At 50.2% G+C, this 25,505-nt stretch overlaps 1 protein-coding gene across 1 annotated transcript in view; it reads left to right on the top strand.

Moving 5' to 3' along the window:
- RNF4 (ring finger protein 4) overlaps positions 1–21,209 on the top strand; it is a 34,605-nt gene extending 13,396 nt beyond the window's left edge. Inside the window, exons 2-8 of the mRNA XM_055589263.1 lie at positions 1,375–1,521; positions 4,786–4,900; positions 9,152–9,231; positions 17,419–17,428; positions 17,658–17,805; positions 18,402–18,450; positions 19,028–21,209. Of these exons, the coding sequence (XP_055445238.1) occupies positions 1,513–1,521; positions 4,786–4,900; positions 9,152–9,231; positions 17,419–17,428; positions 17,658–17,805; positions 18,402–18,450; positions 19,028–19,177 (561 nt within the window). The 5' untranslated portion in view covers positions 1,375–1,512 and the 3' untranslated portion in view covers positions 19,178–21,209. The remainder of the gene's footprint in view (positions 1–1,374; positions 1,522–4,785; positions 4,901–9,151; positions 9,232–17,418; positions 17,429–17,657; positions 17,806–18,401; positions 18,451–19,027) is intronic.
- The last annotated feature ends 4,296 nt before the right edge of the window (positions 21,210–25,505 follow it).

The raw sequence follows: 25,505 nt of genomic DNA, 5'->3' as shown, positions 1-25,505 counted from the left end.
GTCATCCCGGACGGGCCGACCCAGAGCCGCCGCCTCCCCTGCCTCTCCTCTGGTCCCTCGGCCTTGCCCTGTGCTCGGGCCTCTCCCACGAGAAGCCTGTCTGCACCACTGCACCCTGACTCCTGCCTGCACATTTTGGCTTCTCCTTCACTGCTTTCGCCACTGTGTCCCTGAACTCAGATCTGCAGGGTTAGTCCCCACCTTCGGTGGGCCCTGAGCGAGCCAAGGGCTTCCCGTTCTCCAGGAGCCTCCACACCTGCTGCGCTCTCTGCCCTTCCCGGAGCCTGCCTGGCTTCCCAACCCACAATTTCTTGGTTCTTCTCCACCCATCTACTGCCAGTGGCAGAGTCAGCTGGGCATGCAGGGTGGGTCAGGATCGGTGGCCCTTGTCGCTCCCCCTGAATTACGGGCACCTGCAGCAGGCCCCAGTTCCCAGTCTTGGGGAGAGGCGGAGGCTCTTTGCTTTCTGGGGTTGTGCAGTCACATGGAGCAGTTCTGATTCTCGTCTTGCCAGAAGCTGCACAAGACTCTGCAGGGGTTTCTTGTCTTTGTGTGTGTGTCTGGTGGTCGGGGTGGTGGTGGTGGGGGGGGGTGTCTCTTTGTTTATTGATCTCCTCTTGATTACTCCAGAGAGGATTCAAGTTGGGAGGGGGCTTCAGCGTCGCCCACCCTCCCTGTTGGCAGGAGCCTCAGAGCGTGTGGAGTGAGGCAGGGTCAGTGCATCCAAGGAAGCTGTGGACAAGAGGCCGTGAGCTCAGGGTCCCCAGCCTCTCGCAGTCAGAGTCATGGGGCAATAGCTGCTTTCCTAAGCTTGAGTGAGGCAAGCCGCGTCCTCACAGATTGTGCATGAGGGTTCAGGATTTCTCCTTTCGTAACAGAAACCTGGGCTTTGTCCCCTCTGCCTGCTCCCCCAGTGGGTCACAGGTCATCACCATTCAGCTGCCTGGAACGCCCTAACTAGAGTAGGTCACTCTGACCAACAGCTGGCTGGCACCATGCCGTTTGCATTTTGTCTCCTGGCACAGCCTGGCGGAGGTGGGCACAACTTCGACAAGGCCAGAGCCCGTCTTAGCCCCACGGGGGTGAGTCTAGACAGGCAGGGAGGGGACCATGGGCCGAGGAGCATCTGTGTGTGTTCAGCAGCCAGGAGGGCAAGAGGTGGCATCATGGTCCTGCTTGCAGGCTGTGGGATTGCGTTGTCCTGTATTCTACGAGGGTGTGTGTCTCCCACGGAGGGTGTGGATTAGGACGTGATTGCATAAAGTGCTCAGCGAAGTGCGAAGCTGACAGAAAGGACCAGTAGACACTTGAGCTGAGCTCTCTTATTGATAAAACAGGTGCAGCATTTGTCAACTTGATACCTTTATTTTCCAGGGCTTGAAGATTCCGGAAATCTGCTGGCCTGCAGATCCCTGCGCTAGTCAGAAGATGAGTAACCAGCAGGCATGAGAGGCTGAGGCCAGGCCTGCTCTAGATTGTGGGTTTCTCTGTAGGTTGGCGCCAAGGAGCACCATGAGTACGGTGAGTTTTACAAGTTCATGGATTCTATTTTAAGACTAAACAACTACTCCATTCCTCGTGCACCTCAGCTACGCGAGAGCCATAGAGCTGCTGAGCGGCCTCGCTCCTGAGCGCGTGCGCATGGGCCTTGCGGTAGTGTCGGCAGCCTGCTGTCCTTTGGGCAGAGTTCACAGGGTTTTGGTTGGTGCCCTAAAGACAGAAGCCTGAGAAGGATGCTGAGGGTTCAACTTTCACCTGCAGAGTAGCTGCTGGCATCCTGGAAATACTAGGGCTCTAGTTTGTTTAATTATTTATGGCCCAGTTTTCCGTTTTTCCTTCTGTTTCTTTTCCCTGTGTAGTCCTTGGTCTGATGCCAGCACTGGTAGTGATAATAACCCTTGGTGAGTTTTCTCACGCTCAGTGGCCAGAGTTGGTAAGTCATTGTAACTTGTGTTTTAGACGGCAGAGGCAGCTCTGGTTTGTTGTAACCCAGATGTCACCGGGAGCCCCTTGAGTCCAGAGGTTGCTTGACGGTCCCCCTCGCCGCTTTACTGCCTACTAATGATGCTGCGCATGTGATCTAAACTCAGAACAGCTGTTCTCTGAAACAGCATTCCCAGCCGGTGGACCAGCTGTGACGCTCACCCTCTCTCCAGGTTCTAGAAGTGTTGGGGTGGCGGGGGGAGGATAAAGCTGACCAGTCCGCTCCTGGGGTGAAGAGTGGTAGAAATGCTATAGATGTTGTTCTGGTCCACCTTCCTCCCCTTGGTCCATCCCTTCTGACCACTGCAGTCCCTACTGTGTTCCAGGCCCCCGGACCTGCCCTTTAAAGGCCAGGTGACCTCCCACCTCAGTCCCTTATCTGCAGGGAAGCCTCCTAAGCCTGGACACCTCCCCTCGAAAGCCGCACTCGGAACAGACAGAACAGTGTGGCCTCTTGTGAGAGGCTGTGAAGAAGCTGGTTAAACTCTCCTCAGGGCAGTGTGAATAGGGTGTGGCAGTGATCAGGTGGTCACTTTTAACACCAGGCTGCGGCTCTCTGAGGGCTCTGCTGGTAAACGGCAGGAGAGCATGATGAAAATAGTGGGCAGGGCAGGGGCAGAGCCTTCCTCAGATTCTAGGCTTGTCTGAGCCTGGCCTCTAGGGCGTGCAGGTGGAAGAGAAGTGCAGGGGCTTCCTATGGCGAAGGGGGAGAAGGACAGGGGCGCGAGGTGGTCAGCAGGGGGGCTTGAGGATGGCCTCATGGTGGAGCTGCCAGTCAAGGAGGTCCCTCAAGGCTGTGTGAGAGCTGGTCCAGTGAAGAGGGCAGGGCTGGGTGGCCCAGGCAGGGGGCGGCTGAAAGGGGAGAGGACTGCTGTTGGCTTGTGGTGAGGGTTAATAGGACACATCGCTGTGATGGCCGGGCCGGGGTTTTTAGGGCTCCGCACTCAGACTGTGGCCAGGACCCGTGACTGCTGCTTCCTCCCTCAGAGAATCAGGGCTCTGTTCAGCAGTATCTGCTGAGAAAGACGTGGTCCTTTTCCAAGGAAGGAAGCTATCAGGACAACTTCAAAGAGAGTGGGGCAGAGCCCTAGGTAATCTGGTAGCTGCTGGGGAAACTTGGAAACCCCCGGCGGTAGCCTCACCTCTGGCCTGAGGGACGGAGTGGCTCCCTGCTGCGGAGTTCAGCGCAGCTGCTGCCCCTGGCCTCCAGGCGCCCCTGGGCTGGGAGGCGGCTCCTCGGGCGGCCACGAGATGAGAGCGGCGGTTAGAACACGGAGAGAAGCCGGCTTCTCTGCTGACAGCGAGGACTGGGCTGTGTGAGGTTTTCTCCTCAGTCTTGTGTAGATCCCGAGGGCGCTTCCCTGTCCCGCCAGCGTGTCCAAGGTGAGGGTGCCTGGCGAGGCGTGACAGCGCAGTGATGGCTTCTTTGGCCAGTGCTCGGCGCTGCATATGCCTCGTCCTTAGGAGAGCTCTGTGAGGCTGCCACTGGCGAGGAAGCTCAGGCTCACCAGGAGGTGACTGCCCCATGTTGCCCATTGTGAGCAGAGTGGGCCCAGTGCCACTGAGGGCGGGACAGGGCAGGGAGGAGCGCTGAAACAGCCAGGGTTGCGTGGGGCCGCACAGGGCGCGGGAATAAAGCTGCATGGCAGGTGGAGGCCCCGTCTCTTGAGGAAGATGCAGGGGACAGGCCAGCTGTGCTGGAGCACGTTGGCACCCGGCGCGAGGGCACGGAAGCCTGACTCGGGGTCTGAGGTGCAGACATGCTGATTAACGGTTCTGACCTTCCAGAAGGCATGTCTCTCTGGAAGCCCCTGGGAACTGAAACTGGTTCTTGCAGGACCTACTGCATAGCGTAAAGAACTCTGCTCAGCACTTTGCAATGGTCTATGTGGGAAGAGTCTTAAAGAAAAGGGTATATGTATAAGTGATTCACTTTGCTGTACAGCAGAAATTAACACAGCACTGTAAGTCAACCATCTGCTAAGTCACTTCAGTCGTGTCTGACTCTGTGCGACCCCATAGACGGGAGCCCACCAGGCTCCCCTGTCCCTGGGATTTTCCAGGCAAGAACACTGGAGTGGGTGGCCATTTCCTTCTCCAGTACATGAAAGTGAAAAGTGAAAGTGAAGTCGCTCAGTTGTGTCCGACCCTCAGCGACCCCATGGACTGCAGCCTTCCAGGCTCCTCCATCCATGGGATTTTCCAGGCAAGACTAAGTCAACCATACTCCAATAAAAACTTTTTTAAAGTTCTCATCGCAAGAAAAAATAAATAAAAACTTTGGTTCTTGGAGCCGTGGGGAGTGGTTATTAGGTTGTAAACTACAACTTGATAGTATTCTAAAGAATTTTAGAGGCCAGAACGCTTTCCCAAAAAGAGACCTGCTTTTCACAGGGAATAGGGACTTGGGAAACTGAAAGTCTTGGGCTGAAAGAAAGAGCTCAGTGGGGTCAAATACAAATCCAAGGGAAATGGGTCTGTAACCTTTGGTTAAAAGAAGGGATTTCTGGTCTAATTCCAACCTGGACCAGAGGCCTCCATAGAGGTATATGTCACATACTTTTGACGGACTAACAGTCTGTATAACAGAAGTTCTACTTTATAGAATTTGTATTCACTATATATTTTGTATGATTTCTCGCTAAGCATTCAGTGTTCTAGAATCTCGAGTTTTGAAAGGACCCCAGCCTCAGGGCTTTTCATTGTGGTCTTATTCTCACAGTTGACCTTTTTTATTTTTCTAGCTGAAATCTTACTGGTCAGAAGCTATGTAACTGTTTCTTTTTCCCTGGAAACCCTCAGAGAAAGCGTCGTGGTGGGACAGTAAATTCTAGACAAGCCCAGAAGCGAACTCGGGAAACCACCTCCCCGCCTGAGATGGCCTTGGAGGCAGAACCTATAGAACTCGTGGAAAGCGGTAAGATTGCCAGCGACCCTGAGCATCAGTTGGGAGCCACCGGCCTGGTGCAGGCTACACAACCTGTGGGCCTCAGTTTCCTCATCTGAAACGGGGCATATTGGGGGGTGGGAGGGGTGTGTATGAGGATTAAGGCATGGTGCTTGCAGATAATGGCATGTGTGTGTATGAGGATAATGTTGTGTGTGTATTTATATGAGGATAATGGCTTATGTGTGTATGAGGCTAATGGCATTTAGGTATGTGTGTATGAGGGTAATTGTGTGTGTGTGCATGCAGACGATGGTGTGTGTGCACACGCAGATAATGGTGTGTGTGTGTGTGTGAGGATAATTGAGTGTGTATTCAGTTCAGTTGCTCAGTCATGTCTGACTTTTGCAACCCCATGAACTGCAGCACGCCAGGCCTCCCTGGCATCACCAACTCCCGGAGTCCACCCAAATTCATGTCCATTGAGTCAGTGATGCCATCCAACCATCTCATCCTCTCTCGTCCCTTTCTCCTCCTGCCCTCAATCTTCCCCAGCATCAGGGTCTTTTCCAATGAGTCAGCTCTTCACATCAGGTGGCCAAAGTATTGGAGTTTCAGCTTCAACATCAGTCCTTCCAGTGAACACCCAGGACTGATCTCCTTTAGGATGGACTGGCTGGATCTCCTTGCAGTCCAAGGGACTCTCAAGAGTCTTCTCCAACACCACAGTTCAAAAGCATCAATTCTTCAGCGCTCAGCCTTCTTCACAGTACAACTCTCACATCCATACCTGACCATTGGAAAACCATAGCCTTGACTAGACGGACCTTTGTTGGCAAAGTAATGTCTCTGCTTTTCAATATGCTGTCTAGGTTGATCATGGCTCTTCTTCCAAGGAGCAAGCATCTTTTAATTTCATGGCTGCAATCACTATCTGCAGTGATTTTGGAGCCCAGAAAAATAAAGTCAGCCACTGTTTCCACTGTTTCCCCATCTATTTGCCATGAAGTGATGGGACCAGATGCCATGATCTTAGTTTTCTGAATGTTGAGCTTTAAGCCAACTTTTTCACTCTCCTCTTTCATCAAGAGGTTCTTTAGTTCTTCACTTTCTGCCATAAGGGTGGTGTCATCTGCATATCTGAGGTAATTGATATTTCTCCTGGCAATCTTGATTCCAGCTTGTGCTTCCTCCAGCCCAGCATTTCTCACGATATACTCTGCATATAAGTTAAATAAGCAGGGTGACAATATACAGCTTTGACGTACTCCTTTTCCTACTTGGAACCAGTCTGTTGTTCCATGTCCAGTTCTAACTGTTGCTTCCTGACCTGCATACAGGTTTCTCAAGAGGCAGGTCTGGTGGTCTAGTATTCCCATCTCTTTCAGAATTTTCCACAGTTTATTGTGATCCACACAGTCAAAGGCTTTGGCATAGTCAGTAAAGCAGAAGTAGATGTTTTTCTGGAAGTCTCTTGCTTTTTCATTGGTCCAGCGGATGTTGGCAATTTGGTCTCTTGTTCCTCTGCCTTTTCTAAAATCAGCTTGAACATATGGGAGTTCACGGTGCATGTATTGCTGAAGCCTGGCTTGGAGAATTTTAAGCATCACTTTACTAGTGTGTGAGATGAGTCCAATTGTGCGGTAGTTTAAGCATTCTTTGGCATTGCGTTTCTTTGGGATTGGAATGAAAGCTGACCTTTTCCAGTCCTGTGGCCACTGAGTTTTCCAAATTTGCTGGTATATTGGGTGCAGCACTTTCACAGCATCATCTTTCAGGATTTGAACTAGTTCAAGTGGGATTCCATCACCTCGACTAGCTTTTTTCATAGTGATGCTTCCTAAGACCCTCTTGACTTCACATTCCAGGATGTCTGGCTCAAGGTGAGGGATCACACCATCGTGACTATCTGGGTCTTGAAGATCTTTTTTGTACAGTTCTCCTGTGTGTTCTTATGTATGAGGATAGTGGTGTGTATATGGGAATAATGGTGTGTGTGTATAGGAGGATAATGGCATGTGTGTGTGCGTGGATAATGGTGTGTGTTTAAGAGGATAATGGCTTGTGTGTGTATGAGCATCATGGCGTGTGTGTGTGTGTGTGTGAGGATAATATGTGTGCACATGGATGATGGTGTGTGTGCATGCGGGTAATGAGTGGCGTGTGTATGTATATGAGGATAATGGCCTGTTTGTATGTGAGGATCATGCATGTGTGTGCATGCAGATAATGGCGCGTGCGTGTGTGTGTGTGTGTGTGAAGATAATGGCATATGTGCACACACACATAAATGGTGTGTATGTGTGAGGATAATGGTGTGTGTGCAGATCATGGCGTGTGTGAACACATGAATAATGGGGCTGTGTGTGTGTGTGTGTGTGTGTATCATGGCATGTGTGCGTGCGAGGATCGTGGCATGTGCGTGCGAGGATCGTGGCATGTGTGCGTGCGAGGATCGTGGCATGTGCGTGCGAGGATCGTGGCATGTGTGCGTGCGAGGATCGTGGCGTGTGCGTGCGAGGATCGTGGCGTGTGTGTGAGGGTCTTGGCATGCGTGCGTGTGTGGATCATGGCGTGTGCATATGCAGTAGCTCTGTGTAGAGCTGTTCTAGCTCTGAAGTGAGTAGGTGACTTGAAAGACTTAGCACTGCTCTTGGCAGATAGCACTACACAAGGCTCAGCTTAGCCACTGTGTTTGTAAGACCTACAGTCCCAGACTCGCCATTCACAGCTCAGAGCTGAAGAGAGCCAGAGCTGCCGGGCCTAACCAGCCGTCCTTGGAGGCTGTGCACTGTGGCTGTGGACATGGTCTGGGTCCACCTTTTCTCTTTGAAATCGTGTCTCAGCTTAAACTTGGCCTCAGGAAGTACTCAGGTTTCTTCTCTCCTTCATTAAGACAAACAACTGCCCCAGAAGGCAGACCTGTGTACAGACCTTCCTGGGTTGGCGGGCATTTGGTTCGGGCAGAGGCAGATTGGCTCTTTCCCCTCTGCTGGCCTGCTCAGGGGAGTGGCAGATGGCCTGTGTCATCCCTCCCCTCTGCATACATTAGGTTGCTTTTATAATGATGAGATGTGAGAACTGAGACTTGGAGAGAAGCGGCTTGCCTGAGGTCATGTCGTGGCCTTTCAGGGCGTGAGGCCCTCCACCTTGCCTCTGGTCTCTGGCCTCACTTCTGACAGACGCGTGCAGCCCTGGGCCGCGCTCCTTCCCCCGCGCCCCAGCAGGTGCAGGAGCTGCTCCCGTGGGACACTGAGGCCGCGCGTGCCTCTCAAGGGCTCGGAGGCTGCAGCCTGCCTGCGGCCACTGCTCCACGGGGCGCTTCCGCCCTCCGTGAGCCGCACACCACGCGCAGGACTCCAGGACAAGCTGCCCGTTGCCGTGTATTTTATTGTAAGAACCCAAAATTGTGTTGACCAGAAAGAGAAACAGTTCTGTAAGTTAGGATAGATCCATTATGGACTGTTCTTTAAAAGAAATAAAATCATTTTGTATAAATTACGTTGGAATCTTTGATATATTATGGTTTTTATTCCTGTGAACTTTCTAATCCAGGAAAACAAAAATTTGAATATGGTAAATGTATTGCAAGTCACTTTCCCCAAATATTGACCATTATTTCTAGAAGTTCTTCCCTCCTCCTTTTTAATGTTACGAATAATAGAAGCAAAGGTGGTTGTGAATCTTGTTTCAGTTTATAGAGATGGAGGTTGTGCACTGCCCGGCCTCAGTGCTGGTGACCCCCGTGTCCCGTGTGTGGGTAGACGTGCAGTGTGCTCTCGGGCTCACAGCACGTGGCAGGACAGGCTCAACCTCTCCTGGCAAGTTGGGGTTTTGGGGGACCAGTGAGTAAACCTTTGTGGCCCAACCAAGTTGGGAAGCGCTGGTGGGCTCAGTGGAGATTAAAATGTAACTAAGGAAGAGTACAGCCTGTGCGGTGCTGATTATAGCCTGACCTGAGATCGGGGGAGCGGAGCTTTCAGACAGACCCGCCCCAAAGCCCGAGGCCAGCGTGCTTGGCCTCGCTCCCTGGCTGTACACCCCGCCCACGGCAGGTGACCTGCTGCCTCTCCGCTGTCAATGAGCGGGGGTGGGGTGTGGGTTAAAACCGTACAGTGTTGTTCAGAGCAGAACTCGAGGAGAGTTCACTGCTTGCCCCTTTACTACTGTACTTCAGGGATGTTTGGTATAAGCCGTGTTCTGTTAGTTGTCATATTAATGAAACTGGGCAATATGCCTTTCCTTTCCCTCTAAAGCTTGTTAAAATGCTTTATTTTGAAGCTGGAGACGAAATAGTGGACCTCACCTGTGAATCTTTAGAGCCTGTGGTCGTTGACCTGACTCACAATGACTCCGTTGTGGTAAGTGGGGGAGCCTGAGCATTGGCGCTCTTGGTGGTGAGCCCCTGGCTGGCATGTCCGAAGGCCTTGGTCACAGGTTATGGCACTCAAGGTGGAAAATGTTTCAGGAAAATCATTTATTGTAACTTTATTGCTTCAGTTAATCATAAGTGAGCCTCCTTTGCATAGTTGGGGAGAACTCTGAGGCTCCGTCTCTCTTTAGTCCCTGATTCCACCCTTAACAACAGCTGCGTGACCTGGGGCAAGTTACTTAGCCTCCTTGGCTTGTCCATAAAATGAGGATAATGCCATCCGTGTCAGTAGGGTACTGTGAGGATTAGAAGAATCCTTTATTTGAGTGCCTGGCACCCAACACGGTGCCCAGTAAACGTGAGTTTACACCCTCTTGGCTGGTGGGAATGGAGACATTCGCTGAGCACTGCCAGGGGTGGGTCTCGAGGCCTGGAAGCTGCTGCCGTGGAGCAGGCAGGCCCTCCCCACACTGCCCGCTGGTGCCCGACGGTGCCATGGCTTCCAGAGGGTGGAGCCTGGGAGCTGCTGCCCCACCACCCTCGCCCCGGGGCACCGCCTGCCCCTGCGTGGCCTCCAGGAAGGAGACCTGCTCGGGGATGGGGAAGCCAGTCCCACAGCCCAGCCCCACCAAGCAGGGTGCCTCCTCTGGTTGGGCTGGGAGTCTGCTCAGCCTGCCTGCTTCCTGAGGGTGCGCTTGTGTCTCAGGATGCTGCTGATAGAGGGTGCAGGTGTGCAGAGCCGAGGGGCACCCGTGTGAGGTGGCAGTGCTGCTGAGGACTGGTTTGCTGGGGCCAGTGGAGGTTGCTGGGAGCTGAGTCTCCCCTCGGCCTAGGAACCCATGGCCTTGGGGCTATCCTGGCTGTGCTTAGAACCTCAGGGTTACACCGAGAAGCTTCGAGCCTTCAAAAGAAGCAAGTGTGTGAGGACAGGGAACTGACCTGAGAAGTGAAGAGGTTTAGACTCTGGGCCCATTCTGAAACTGCTGGGCTGTCCGGCTGTGTGTCCGTCCGTTGCATCTGCTCCCCCACCCCCACCCCCCCACAAAGGCCGGGCAGCTGCTCCTGCTGAGCCTGTCAGCTGTCCCAGCGGATTATGCGTGAGTGCTCGGGGACACCGCTCCTGAGCGAGAGGCAGTCATTTCCCTGGAGATTAGTCTTGGTGGCTTAGCTATCAGTGGTCCCCACTGGGCCTATGAGTGTTTTCTAAAGCGCATACATCCAGCTTTGCTGCTGTTCTGGCAAGCTCCCTGAGGTTCTGAGAAGACAGCTGAGTCTGGCACCTGGGCTGAAGCCTGCAGCTCAGTTGCTGGTGAACGCTTCACAGCGCCGCCAGTCCTTGTTGGCCCAGCACTTGGTGTCCACCTGTGGCGTGCCAGGCCCCGGGGAGATGGCCAGGATTCTGCCCTCATGGAGACGCCGATGGCTGCTGCTGAGTGACAAGCCAGTGTCGTCACATCCCCTTTTATGCCCTGGTTTTGTTTTGATGGTTCGTCTGCCTTCCCTGCATGGGCTGCTTTTCTGAGCGCTCTAGCCTCCTGCTGTGTCCCTGACTGTGGAGAGTCATTGGGAGACTCTGGGTCAGGAATGCTGGCACTGGGGACTGTCCTGGGAGCAGGTGGAGAGCCTGGCCGGGTGGGTGGGTGGATGGGAGACCAGCTTGAGAAGCAGGGGTCCCGGGTTCTGGTGGAGGAGTCCCCTTCCTGTGGCCTCAGTGTTCCCAGACATAGAATAATTGGGATTTGATAGCATCCCTTTTAAGCGTTCTTCATTTTTTATTGATAATTATTTTAACAAATCCAAATGCCACTTTTAAAACTTACAGTGTGAAGTATACCTAGACTGAAATTTTCACGAAATATCCACTTGGAATACCTAGTAATGTTACTAACTCAAGATGAGGGGCCTCTGTTAGAGGGGTTACAAGTTTAGGGTTACATCAGACGCCATTTTCAGGAGAGTGAAACGATCGTGTGGTTTCCTAGATTGGGGTAATCTTAACAGCCGCCCAGAATCCAGCGGGTAGGCTAAGTGTACCACTTGGACCCCGTCTGGGAGTAGCTCGGCATCTGTACACCCCAGGGCCATGGTAGAACTTGGGTTAGCCCTCTGAAGACTGAAGGAGAAGCTGTGCGGACTCTGTCCGGGTGTGTGCCCTCAGCAGGCGCTGGGCAGTGACCCCCCTGTCTTCCAGAGAGGCCGTCCCCACCCAGGCTCCCGCCACGGCACTTGTAGCCCCTCCAGTGTTGCCTGGAGTCTCCCACGTGCTTTCAGGGTGTTTCTCCCCGTTACTGTTGGGGTCGGATGCCTTTCCGTGCTTAGTGGTGGCTTGTTGCCCTCTTTGGTGTGTTGCCTGTTGGGATCTTTTTTTTTTAAACTGAATCTTTGCTCATCTTTCCTTGTGACTGCCTGCCTTGTCTCATTTCTTTTAATAACTTCTAAATATGAGCCTGCCATTAGTTGTGTATTGAATTTTCTATTCAGAGGCTTTTCTTTTTCTCTTTTTGGTTTATATACAAAGGGTCTTAATTTTGATATAGTTGAATTTATCAATTTTGTTGATGAAAATCCTGTACCATAAAAATTTGTTCCTATATTCGAAAAGTATTAACTGTTTCACGTTTCATATTTAGGTCTGTAATCCATTTGAATTGAGTTTTGTGTATGGTTTGAGATAAGATGAGATGGTTGGATGGCATCACCAACTCATTGGGTGTGAGTTTGAGCAAGCTCCGGGAGATGGTGAAGGACAGGGAAGCCTGGCGTGCTGCTCGCCGTGGGGTAGCAAAGAGTTGGACACGACTAAGCAACTGAACGTAAAGTTTATACCCTGGAGTGATTTTGCATGTCTTGTTAGGAGATTTATTCCTAGGTATGTACTATTTTAGGATGCTATAAATGGTGTTTCAAATTTTCATTTCTTTTTAATTTTGATTTGCTAATATAAAGAAATGCAATTGATTTTTCTTTTTTTAGTCTAACAATTCTTAATCTGTAAATCTTTTGAATTTTTGTGTACGTAAGTTTTGGTTCTTCTTGGGGTTTTTTTTTTTTTCCTTGGCCTTAACACACTGGCTAAAAAATTCATTATTGGCTGAGTAAAAACAGTGACAGTCATGGGCATTCTTGTTTCATTCAAAATCTGAAAGAGTCCTTTCAGTTCTACCATTAAATAAGGCCTCTGCTGTAAGGTTTTGGGGTTTGTCGATACCCTTACCAGAGTGGAGAAGTTTCTCTTTTTCATGTTTGGTTATAAGTTTCATCTGAAATCAGTGTTGAAATTTCAGTCTAATCTAGTGATGGTTTTTTTCCCTTTTCATATGTTGAAGTGGAGAGTTACATTGGTTTCTAGTGTTAAATTACTTAAGCTTTGTGGTTGTTAACATAATTTTTATTTTTCTATGTGGTTAGACTCAGTTTGCTAATATTTTATATGTAATCTTTGCCTCGTTTTTTGTGAGTAAGATTGGTGGTCGGTAATTTTTCTTTATAAAGTTCTGGTATCAGAGTTTTGGTATCTTTACAAAGTGATTTGGGCACCTTTTTTTCTGTTCTCCAGAAGGTTTTATAAGATTGGGACTATTCCTTCCTTGGATAGTTGGTAGAACTCTACAGAGAAAGTACTTCAGTTCAGTCACTCAGTCATGTCCAGCGCTTTACTACCCCATGGACTGCAGCACGGCAGGCTTCCCTGTCCATCACCAACTCCCGGAGCTTGCTTAAACTCACATCCATCCAGTCGGTGATGCCATCAACCATCTCATCCTCTTTCGTCCCCTTCTCCAAATCCCTCCTTCAATCTAAAAGACCCAGCATCAGAGTCTATTCCTGTGAGTCAGTTCTTCGCATCAGGTGGCCAAAGTATTGGAGTTTCAGCTTCAGCATCAGTCCTTCCAATGAATTTTCAGGACTGATTCCCTTTAGGATGGACTGGTTGGATCTCTTTGCAGTCCAAGGGACTCTCTCAAGAGTCTTCTCCAACACCACAGTTCAAAAGCATCGATTCTTTGGTACTCACTCAGCTTTCTTCACAGTCCAATTCTCACATCCATACATGACCACTGGAAAAACCATAGCTTTGACTAGATGGACCTTTGTCAGCTAAGTAATGTCTCTGCTTTTTAATATGCTGTCTAGGTTTGTCATAGCTTTTCTTCTAAGGAGTAAGCGTCTTTTAATTTCATGGCTGCAGTCACCATCTTGCAGTGATTTTGGAGTCCAAAAAAATAAAAGTCTGTCAATGTTTGCCATGAAGTGATGGGACCGGATGCCATAATCTTAGTTTTCTGAATGTTGAGCTTTAAGCCAAGTTTTTCACTCTCCTCTTTCACTTTCATCAAGAGGTTCTTTAGTTCCTCTTCACTTTCTGCCATAAGGGTGGTGTCATCTGTGTATCTGAGGTTCTTGATATTTCTCCCAGCAGTCTTGATTCCAGCTTGTGCTTCCTCCAGCCCGGCGTTTCGCATGATGTACTCTGCATATAGTGTAAGTTGAATAAGCGCTGTGACAGTATACAGCCTTGACACACTCCTTTCCCAATTTGGAAGCAGTCTGTTGTTCCATGCCAGTTCTAACTGTTGCTTCTTGACCTGCATAGAGATTTCTCAGGAGGCAGGTAAGGTGGTCTGATATTCCCGTCTCTTTCAGAATTTTCCACAGTTTATTGTGATCTACACAGTCAAAGGCTTTGGCATGATCAATAAAGCAGAAGTAGAGTTTTAGCAGCAGCGGAGTTTTAGTAGGTTTGGGTAATTACTGGGGCTTTTCTGGTGGCTGAGATGGTAAAGATTCTGCCTGCAATGCAGGAGGTCCAGTTTTGATTCCTGAGTCAGGAAGATCCCCTGGAGGAGGGCATGGCACCCCTCTCCAGTATCCTAGCCTGGAAAATCCATGGACAGAGGAACCTGGTGGGCTACAGTCCATGTGGTTGAAAAGAGTTGGATATACCTGAGCAACTACGTGTTCATGCTTTGGTAATTATCAGGCTTCCCTGGTGGCTCAGGTGGTAGAGAATCTGCCTGTAATGGGTTCAATCCCTGGGTCAGGCAGATTCCCCTGGAGAAGGAAATGGCAACCCACTCCAGTATTCTTTTCTGGAGAATCCCATTGACGGGGGAGCCTGTTGGGATACAGTTCATGGGGTCACAAAGAGTTGGACACGACTGAGCAGCTTTCGCTTTTCACTTCATTTTGTTAATTATACTTTGTAGGAATTTGTTGATTTTATCTAAAATTTTCACTTTTATTGGCATAAATTTGTGATGTCTTCAGTTCTGTGGAATCTGTAGTGATGTCTCATTTCTGATACTGGTTATTTGTGTTTTCTGTTTTTTTTTAGATTAGTATCACCAGAGTTTTAGTTGATCTTTCAAAGAACCAACTTATAGCTTTGTGTATCCTTTTTCTTACAAGTTTGTTTTCATTCATTGATTTTTCCTTTCTTTGAGTCACTTTGCTAATTTTCATCGTATTTTTTCTAATACATGAATTAAAGATTATACTATCTTTAGCTGTATCCTACTAATTACGTTATGGTCCATCAGCTAGGAGGCGACTCACGGTCACAGGAGGGGTGTGGAGCTTGGAGGCCGGGCTGTGTGGGTCCTTTTTGTCCTTTGGGCAAGAAGTCTTATCTCTGAGCTCTTCTTCCATTGAACGTGGGGACACAGTCATCACCAGTGAAGGGAGCTCTCTGGCCACCATGTATTCATTTGTTCTTCAGGCACTAAGTCTTATCTGACTCTTTGTGGCCCCATGGACTGCAGCACACCAGGCTGCTCTGTCCTCCACTGTCTCCCTGAGTTTGCTCAAACTCATGTCCATTGAGTCGCTGATGCCATCCTACCTCCATCTTCTGTCGTCCTCTTCTCCTCTCGCCCTCAGTCTTTCCCAGCATGAGGGTCTTTTCCAATGAGTCGGCTCTTTGCATTAAGTGGCCAAAGTATTGGAGCTTCAGCATCAGTCCTTCCAATGAATATTCAGGACTGTTTTCCTTTAGGATTGACTGGTTTGATCTCCTTGCAGTCCAAGAGACTTTTAAGAGTCTTCTCCAACACCACAGTTCAAAAGCATCATATTCTTTGGCGCTCAGCCTTCTTTATGGTTCAGCTCTCACATCCATACATGACTACTGGAAAAACCATGGCTTTGATTATACAGACCTTTGTTGGCAAAGTGATATCTCTGCTTTCCAGATGGTTTTTGGTTTACTTTGCTCAGATCCATCAGAGAAAGTACTATTTATGGCAGCTGTAGGCTTAGAAATATATTTCTTAAATTACAAGACTTGGAAGTTGAAACGCCTCCTTGATCCAGGGCTGCAGGATGTTGTGTTACTCGGCAAGAAGACAGCATTCGTCTCGTTGTCCATCTCCATCAGAGCTCTTGGGTGATCAGGTACATTGTCAGAGAGAGGGGATGTTCTGAACGGAATCTTTTCTGAGCAGCATGAGTCAGCAGTCTAAGGTACTCAGTAAACGGTGTGATAAGCAGATGCGCTGTCACTCAGGCTTTGTTCCATCTACGGAGCACAGGCAGAGGGGGTTGATTTAGCATTACTCTTAGGGGTGCAGAGTTTTTGGAATGGTGAGCGAGCATTGACTTCAACCAGCTATTTAAGCCTCTAACGAGGGAGTCAGTCTGAGCTTTGAAGCCAGGCATTGACTTCTCTGTAGCTACGAAGGTCCTGGATGGCGTCTCCTTCTAATGGAGGCTTTGTCTACACTGAAAACCTGTTGTTTGGTGTAGCCACCCACATTAGTGATCTTGGCTGGCTCTTTTGGGTAACTTTTTGCAGCTTCTACATCAGCACTTGGGGCTTTGCCTTTGCACCCTGATGTGCCAGAGATGGCATCTTTCCTTTGACCTTGGGAACCAGCCCCCACCAGCTTCACACTTTGTGCAGCTTCCTCGCCCCTCTAAGTTCTCCCAGAATTGAAGAGAGTTGGGGCCTTGCTCTGGCTTGGGCTTTGATTTATGGAAGTGCTGTGGCTGGTTGGATCTTCCGTCCAGGCCACTCCGACTTTCTCCACAGCAGCAGTGAGCCTGTTGACTTTCTTATCATTGTGCGTTCACTGGAGGAGCACGTCTAGTTTCCCTGAGGAACTTTTCCTTTGCATTCACAAGCTAGCTAATTGGTGCAGGAGGCCTAGCTTTTGGCCTGTCCTAACCTTTGAAGTGCCTTCCTCACTAAGCTTTGTCATTTCTAGGTTGGGATGTAAAGTGAGATATGCAGCTCTTCCTTTCGCTTGGACACTGCAAGGCCGCTGTAAGGTGACTGATTGGCCTAATTTCAGTCTTGTTGTGTCTAGGGTGTAGGGAGGCTCAAGAAGAGGGAGGGATTCATGGAACAGTTGGTCTGTGGAACAGTCAGAACACGTATTTATCACTTAAGCTCATCATCTTATATTGGTGAGGTTAGTGGTGCCCCAAAACAATTAGGGTAGTTGCATCAGAAATCACTGATCAGATAGAGCCATAATGAATATGACAACAATGAAAAAGTTTGAAATATTGTGAGAATTACTAGATGGTGACAGAGACACGAAGTGAGCAAATGCTGTTGGGAACAATGGGAACAGCAGGGCTGCCGGGGACTTCAGCGTGTAAGAACTGCAGTGTGTGCGAAGCGTGGCGAGGCCGCTGGGCCTGAAGCCTGGCCCTGGGCTGGTAGGTCCTCCCTGCTGGTCTCTGCCCGCCTCCAGCACAGGGCTGGGTTGGTCTCAGTGCGTGGCATATAGCTGTTCTCAGGGTCCCTGCCTGACTTTCTCCGGTTGGTAAAGCATGAACCCTGCAAAGCCTTCTCCCAGTAAAGCCCCATCTCTGGCAGTAGCCTGTGGGGTGTGAGGATAGGCGGGGTGGGTGGTGGGCTGTGGACCCCTGGTGCCCTTGGCATCATGTAGTCTCGCCTGGTCCTCACAGCGGTGTGGCGCTGTGGGCACTGGAGCCTCTGTTTCAGAAGAGGCCATGGGCAGCTCCGAGAGGGTGAGTGACGTGCCAGCTCCCGGGACTCCTCAGTACCGGGCGCCAGGCTCGGCCACTTGAGGCCTGGCTGCTCCCCTGAGGATCCCGCGTGGGACCCAAATGCGTCAGCCTGATTGTTGAAGAGTTTTAAAGAGTACAGAATATCATATGTAAAGTTAACTGTGTCTTTCTCTTCTGTTTTTCTCCTGTTTCCAAGATTGTTGAAGGTGAGTGGTCTCCCTCCTTCCTTGGGTTTGGGCGAGGGCAGCGCTGCAGGCCCGCCTGCTCTGTGGGCAGGAACACCCCCTGAGGCAGCTCTGCCTGCTGCGGGGACTCACCCCTGGCCTGCTCGCAGCAGGGTTGGGGGCTCCTCCTGGGAAGACGGCTGGGAAGGCAGCTGGTCCCGAAAGGGATGGGGCTGAGAGGCCCTTCCCTGAACGAGGACTCGCACCTTAGAGAGGAGGCGGCCGAGGAGGAACGGCCGGCGGCTGCGCCAGGACCATGCGGATAGCTGTGTGGTGAGCAGTGATGAGGAGGAGCTGGCCCGGGACAAGGACGTGTACGTGACCACCCACTCCCCCAGGAGCGCAGCCACGGGCTTCAGGTACCAGGGGCCGTGCTGGGGGCAGGCCATCTGCCAGGAAGCCTCTGCACACATGGGCGCTTGTCCCCAGAATAAGGATCCCTTCTTCCTCCAGTTTCCAGTGAAGAGGTTGGGCAGAGGCAGGGTGTTAGAAATACTGGCCCCTCAGCAAATGCTTCAACCCCTGGGCTCAGGAAGGGCTTACTGAAGCACCTGGGTAGCAGGCGGATCTCAGGCTGGGCTCCGCTGTTCCCCCTGTGACCTGACCAGGTGCACCAGGCACCGCCAGGTCGTGTGTGAGGAGCTGGGGGGGAGCCCCAGCAGCCCCGCCGCCTGCAGCAGGAATGCTTGGAGGAAGGGGGTGTTCGGCCAGCCCCTGCCCCAGACAGGGAGACTGTAAGGGGGACTCCCGTTGTCTGCACTTTCTCTTGCCCTCTCTGCCCCCTTTCTCTGAGGACCCCTGCACCATGGGACTGCCAGCCTCCCAAGTGCCTGGGCTGTGGCAGGGCCGCAGGAGGCTGTTGTGAGGAAGGGGCATGGGCAGCTTAGATGGAGCCACGTAACGTTAGGAGCTGACCATCCAGCTTGCTTTCCTCACATGAGTTCTGTGCTTCTAGGCCCTCGGGCACCGTCAGCTGCCCCATCTGCATGGACGGGTACTCGGAGGTAAGCAGGCTCAGCTGCGTCTCCCCTGTTCCTGGTCTCTGGCTGCTCCAGGCAGGGAGTGAGATGAGCACTTCCCGCGAGTGGGCTCTGACACCTGTCTTGCAGTCATGCCGGGGCTGGCACGTGGCTTGGTGCACATCTGTGAAGGGAGGGTGTGCCATCTCTCTGGGCTGCACAGTCTTGAACTCTGGCTCCTTCATTCCCTGCGCTGCCCTGTGCAAGAGCTAGTCCTGTGTGTTCCCCGCCCGGCCTCAGCAGAAGCTGCTAGTGTTTTCCGTGGCCCTGGGCCCTCTGGCTCTGCCCCACTGAGTGCCTGGGGTTCCTTGAGCCCCAGGACTTCAACTTGGGCTCTCGCTGCCCGAGATTGGCTCTCGCCTGTTCCTCAGCTTCAGAGACGCCGCCCATACGCCTGAGCCTCAGAGGAGCATCCTCAGTACTGCAGACCCCCTCCCTGCTTCCCTGCTGCAGCCCCCGGCCCCTCCCTGCTTATTCGTCATCTTAGGAATAGGCAGGAGTGGACGCTGGGGCTCCGGCTGCTCCAGTACAGGATGTGACATGAAGGCCGTTTGTTTTCCAGATTGTGCAGAACGGGCGTCTCATTGTTTCTACAGAATGTGGCCACATCTTCTGTAGCCAGTGCCTCCGTGATTCCCTGAAGAATGCTAACACTTGCCCGACTTGCAGGAAAAAGATGAGCCACAAACGCTACCACCCCATTTACATATGAAGTGCTGAGTGTCGCTCGGGAGAGACGAGGGGCCGCACAGAGCCTGGCTGGGCTCTCTGCAGCCTTACGCGGCTCATCTGCCTCCAGTGTCTTGAGCTCAAAAAGACTATTTCAGAATCAACGTCCACTATGTAAACTGCTCTCTTGTTTCCAACCCCATCTTAGATCCTCTTGTTGCCTCTAGTTGGATGCCGTGGAGCTGGAGCCAGGTCCCTCCCCAGCTGGTCAACATCTCCTGGGTAGTCTGGTTCCAGGGTAGGAGAGAGGGAGTCAGGCACATTGGAGATAAGAGTCATGGTTCTAGCCTCTTTCAGAAGCTGCACGTTTGCCAAGAAGTTTTCCCTATTTGGAGAGTTTGCCCCACCTTCCTCCTGGCGGTGTCCTGGAGCACCAGCCCCGGTCAGAGAGCACGCAGGTCCGCCCAGCTCTCCTGGGCATGCTACCTCGTCCCAGGTGTCTGCCCACCGCAGTGACAAGCCACACACGGTCCATCCAGTCTGAGGATCACAGATGCAAGCGTGGCCCCGTAAAGACCAACCACTGGACTTTGTTTTCCATCCCCTGTGATTCAGAGGCCACCCGTGATTCCGCCTACATCGATGTCAGAGGTTCCTGCAGATCACCAAGGCCTCGGCAGGGCAATCCCTAGGTTTCTAAGAACGAAATGTGCAATAAAGCGCGTTCTTTGCCTCCTTTTCAGCAGCCCAGGAGATGTAGCGCTCTGTGCTGGGAGGCCTCGCGCCGCCCGCGGAGCAGTGCCTGTGCCGCCCGCCCGCCCACCGCCTGTTCTCAGGAGCTGGACCCGCGCCCGAGCCACTGGCGCAGCATCACAGCGGGCGGGCGCGTGGCGGGTGTCCTCTTTTCTGGTAAAATCATCCTGTGTTGACCATAGGCCCTCCGGTCCTCAGTTCCCACTGCCTAACGTCTACTCAAGCATAGACCCGGGCGGCGGTGGCAGTAATTGTGGCCTTATCAGCTGCCCACGTCCATCCTGTTGCCCAAGTCACAGCCACCTGCGATTCAAAGCTCGGCTCTCCAGATTCAAGCTGGGTACCACCACCCCTGCAACTGACATTCATTTCAGAAGCTGCTCTTCTGGTCTTCGGGCCTTGATCCTTTGGGCTTTGATTGCTCCTTAGATTTTGGTGGCGAAGTACCGTGGCTCCTCCTCCCCAGGGGCCCAGATAACACCCTTCTGCTCAACTCCAGGTGTGAGAGCCTCTCGTCCTCAAGGAGGTGGCATGGTGGCCCAGGGGTGGCTCCTGGGAGAGAAGACCTGTAGAGCCTGCCTCCTCCACCTCCACACCCTCCTTCCTCAGAGGGCTTCAAGCCAAACCCACAGCCTTCCGTGTGAAACAGCTTCAAGGTGGAAGGGGGCCTCCTCTGGCGTTGCTAGCAATAACTGACCTTCAGTTTTTCCTTCTGGAGGAGCAGGGACTCAGCACAGAATTCACTTTAAACAGGGCCGAAGGAGTGTCCCTTCTCTGTGAAAGGAAAATTCATGCTTCATTCTGACTTGATAACTGTTTGGCTCACTTCCAGTTGGTTTGATAAAAGTACTATTTTCTCCTTACAGTCGAGGAAGGCAAGACATCAGTTCTCGTCACCGTGACGGGCACTGTCTGCCCTTTGAGTAGACACAGTGTCCCCATGAAGTTCCTTCTGGGCTTCATGGAGCACTCCTTTTTTTTTTTTTTTTTTTTTTTTCCCCTAATGTTCTAACAATACCCAGACTTCAGGAGCCAGGACAACCATACAGCCAAAATCTCTTATGCTTTATGCTTAAGGACAGATGGTTGATCATAAAAGTTGTGTTCCTTCATACTAAACTGGGGGAAAATGTTTAGTTTCTCCTATTCAGAAATTGCAAAATAGGAAAAGTTGATATGGAAAAACCCCTTTCCCTCCCTCAGTGTACATAGTTCAGATCTTTCTTTGTTCCGTTTATAAACTTTATCCATGTTCGTCAGTCTGTTTTTGACTTCTCTGCTAGTGTTACAGGTGAAAATAAATCATTAACTTGAACCAGGTACTTTTTCGTGTGTTCATTTACTCATCGGGATCCATTTCACCTCTCACCCTGCACCCTTGCCCAAGGTACGTGATTCCTGTCTGCCTCCAGCTTTGTGTGTCTTGGGGCACGCATGTGTGGGAAGGTGGCTTGGTCATGTACCAGCTTAGAAGCCAGCAGGTAAGAGGGTTACTCTTGGGCGGAGCTGCGAGTCCAGGCCCTGGAAATCCCTAATCAAGCAGAATTTTAGCTTCAGCCCCTAAGAAGTGAGGTTGACTGCGGGCTGTCTGGCCCGTCTTGCCAGGGCCAGCTCAGCTCTGAGCACTGTGGACTTAGTGCACCGCCCACCGTACACGGCTTGTTCTCCACGTGGGAAAGGGGCCCAGGAGGGCATGGCGTGCCTGTTAGTGCCTTGGGAAAGCTGAAGCGGTTGGGCCTGAGGCCTCCAGAGAGGAAGTGATGGCAGAGCTGCCCTTCTGTGCCTTTCTCCATTCCTGTCTGGTGGTCCCGAGATGGAGCAGGCTCACGTGCTGAAGGCCTGGGGCTCAGGGGCACGCGACTGGTGAACTTCAGAGGCCTGCCTTTCACAGGAGACCACCAAAGAAAAACTCAGTTGCGTAGTCTAGGTAGGGCGAAGAGGAACAGCTCCTGAGTACAGAGCTCAGGCCCAGCGCCCTCCTGGGGTACGGGCCTCCCAAGACCTGGGGCTGTGACTGACCTTACACTTACTGGGTGGCCATGGCAACCCAGCAGTGGTCCTGAAGCCAGGATCCAGGAGGCCTCTGTCCTTGGCAGGCCCTGGAAGGAGAGGAGCGTCCGTGAGAGGGTTAACAGCAGCGGGGCCCGCAAAGCTGGCTACTGAAGGGGCTTGTTTCTAGGTTTCTTACTTTTGAAACTTAAGTTGTGTTTTAACTACATTTTTCTGTTTTTTGCACATAGTGGTTTTTGTATATTGTGTAAGCATCCTTGCCAAAGCTTTATTCTGGTAAGACTCTGGGTACTACTGAATCCTCTGCATTCACAGCCATATCATCTTTGGTTCGGTTCAGTTCAGTTCAGTCACTCAGTTGTGTCCGACTCTGTGACCCCATGAATCGCAGCACACCAGGCCTCCCTGTCCATCACCAACTCCCGGAGTTCACTCAGACTCAAGTCCATCGAGTCAGTGTTAGGGTTAGGCATCATCCAGCCATCTCATCCTCTGTCGTCCCCTTCTCCTGCCCCCAATCCCTCCCAGCATCAGAGTCTTTTCCACTGAGTCAGCTCTTTGCATGAGGTGGCCAAAGTATTGGAGTTTCAGCTTCAGCATCAGTCCCTCCAGAGAACACCCAGGACTGATCTGCTTTAGAATGGACTGGTTGGATCTCCTTGCAGTCCAAGGGACTCGCAGGAGTCTTCTCCAACACCACAGTTCAAAAGCATCAATTCTTTGGCGCTCAGCTTTCTTCACAGTCCAACTTGACTTGTTCTAATTCTTGGAACATTCTTTTTCTTGCTGGACTTGTAAGATAATTAGCAGGAAAAGGAAGGTTCCTTTTCCAACCATGAGGTAAGAGTTTGTCTTTTATTTCTGTTTTATTTTGTCCACAATGGACGTATGTCCTTATTGATCCTTTCTGTCTACTGGGGTATAGGATTTTTCCCCCTTGAGATCAGTTAATACTATGTTTCACATTGATTTTTCTTTCAGTGTATGCCAGCTTTGCGTTTCTTTAGTAAATCCACTTTGTTCATGATTTATTGACTTACATGTTTCTTTGTTTTGCCACTATTTGGTTTTGTTCAGTCGCTCAGTCCTGTCTGACTCTTTGTGACCCCATGGACTACAGCATGCCAGGCTTCCCTGTCCATCACCAACTCTGGGAGCTTGCTCAAACTCATGTCCATTGAGTCAGTGATGCCATCCAACCATCTCATCCTTTGTCCCCTTTTCCTCCCGCCTTCAACCTTTCCCAGCATCAGGGTCTTTTCCAGTGAGTCAGTTCTTTGCATCAAGTGGCCAGAGTATCGGAGCTTCAGCTTCAGCATCAGTCCTTCTAATGAATATTCAGGACTGATTTCCTTTAGGATGGACCAGTTTGATCTTGCAGTCCAAGGGACTCTCAAGAGTCTTCTCCAACACCACAGTTCAAAAGCATCAATTCTTCGATGCTCAGCCTTCTTTATGGTTCAATTCTCACATCTCACATACATACATGACTACTGGAAAAACCATAGCCTTGACCAAATGGACCTCTGTTCGCAAAGTGATGTCTCTGCTTTTTAATAAGCTATCTAGGTTGGTCATAGCTTTTCTTCCAAGGAGCAAGTGTCTTTTAATTTCATGGCTGCAGTCACCATCTGTAGTGATTTTGGAGCCCAAGAAAATAAAGTCTCACTGTTTCCATTGTTTCCCCATCTATTTGCCATGAAGTGATGGGACTGGATGCTGTGATCTTTGTTTTCTGAATGTGGAGGTTTAAGCCAACTTTTTCACTCCTCTTTCACTTTCATCAAGAGGCTCTTTAGTCCTTCTTCACTTTCTGTCATGAGGGTGGTGTCATCTGCATATCTGAAGTTTTTGATATTTGTCCCAGGAATCTTGATTCCAGCTTGTGCTTCAGCCTGACATTTCGCATGATGTACTCTGCATATAAGTTAAATAAGCAGGGTGACAATATACAGTCTTGACATACTCCTTTCCCAATTTGGAAGCAGTCTGTTGTTCCATGTCCAGTTCTAACTTGCTTTTTGACTTGCATACAGATTCCACAGGAGGCAGGTAAGGTGGTCTGGTATTACTATCTCTTTGAGAATTTTCCACAACTTGTTGTGATCCACTTAGTCAAAAGGCTTTAATGTAGTCAGTGAAGCAGAAAGAAAGTGTAGTTGCTTAGTTGTGTCTGACTCTTTGCAACCCTATGGACTATGGCCCGCCAGGCTCCATCCATGGGATTTTCCAGGCAAGAATACTGCAGTGGGTTGCCATTTCCTTCTCCAGGGGATCTTCTGGACCTAGGAATCAAACTCAGGTCTTCTGTATTGTGGGCAGACTCTACTGGCTTCCCTTGTGGCTCAGCTGGTAAAGAATCCACCTGCAGTTTGTGAGACCTGGGTTTGATCCCTGGGTTGGGAAGATCCCCTGGAGAAGGGCATGGCAACCTCCTCCAGTATTCCGGCCTGGAGAATTCCACGGACTGTGTGGTCCATGGGGTCACAAAGAGTCGGACACGACTGAGCAGAAGTAGAAGTAGATGTTTTTCTGGAATTCTCTTGCTTTTTCTGTGATACAAATGTTTGGGTTAGGGTTTTTAAAAATACATGTCACAAGTTACATTGATCTATCAAGGAAAGATTTTAAAATGCAGATTTCTTTTCTTTTGCTGTTTCTTAATTGTGGCATGCGGGCTCTCATTCCCTAACCAGCTATTAAACCTGCATTGGGAGCATTGAGTCTTAACCACTGGACCATGAGTGAAGACCCGATTTTCTTTTTTTTTTTTTAATGTTTCAGTATTATTCATATTTAAAATCAGTTGCAGGTTTCTACGAATTGTGTATTTCATCTTTTTGTAAGATTTTGGTATAAAGTTCAAAATATTCTCTTGTAAGCTAATCAGTTTCTGCAGCACCTTTTTATCATTAATACTAGTTTATGCTTTCCCTTTATTTTTATTACGTTTTCTTAGAGATTTGTTAGTTTCACATTTATGTTAATTCCAGTACCCACAGTTTTTGTGGATCTGAGGCCTTTTATTCCTGCTGGCTCTAATAGTGATGTCCTTCTCAGTATGTTTTGTGAGCTTTTTTCTCCCTTACATTGAACCCATTTAACTTGGTGTCCTGTCAGAAAATTCTTTGAGTTCTGAATTGAAGGTGGATTCTTCCAGAAAGTATTAATCCTTGCTTTTTTTTGTTTTTAACCCCTTTCTTTTTATTTTTGTATTGAAAGATAATTGCGTTACAGAATTTTGTTGTTTTCTGTCAAACCTCAACATGAATCAGCCATAGGTGTGTGTCTGTGTATGTATGTAGAAAAAGAACAAGCTAAACCTAAAGCTAGCAGATGGAAAGCAATAGAAGAGAATGAAGCAGAGAGAGGACATTAAGACTAGAAAACAATAGAGGAAAGAACAGACACTAAAAGTTGAGCAAGGCCCTGCCCACCGGAGCAAGAGCCAGTTTTTCCCACAGCCATTCCCTCCCATCAGGAAGCCTCCAAAAGCCTCTTAGCCTCATCTGTCAGAGGGCAGACAGAAGAAGAAAAAAGAAGCACAATCCCACAGTGACTAAAACAAAAACCGTATTACAGAACATTAATCAAGATGAAAAGAAAGT

The sequence above is a fragment of the Bubalus kerabau genome, chromosome 7 (genome assembly GCF_029407905.1).
Source record: "Bubalus kerabau isolate K-KA32 ecotype Philippines breed swamp buffalo chromosome 7, PCC_UOA_SB_1v2, whole genome shotgun sequence".
In the NCBI taxonomy this organism is placed as follows: Eukaryota; Metazoa; Chordata; class Mammalia; order Artiodactyla; family Bovidae; genus Bubalus; species Bubalus kerabau.
This window is presented reverse-complemented; position numbering and strand designations above follow the sequence as displayed.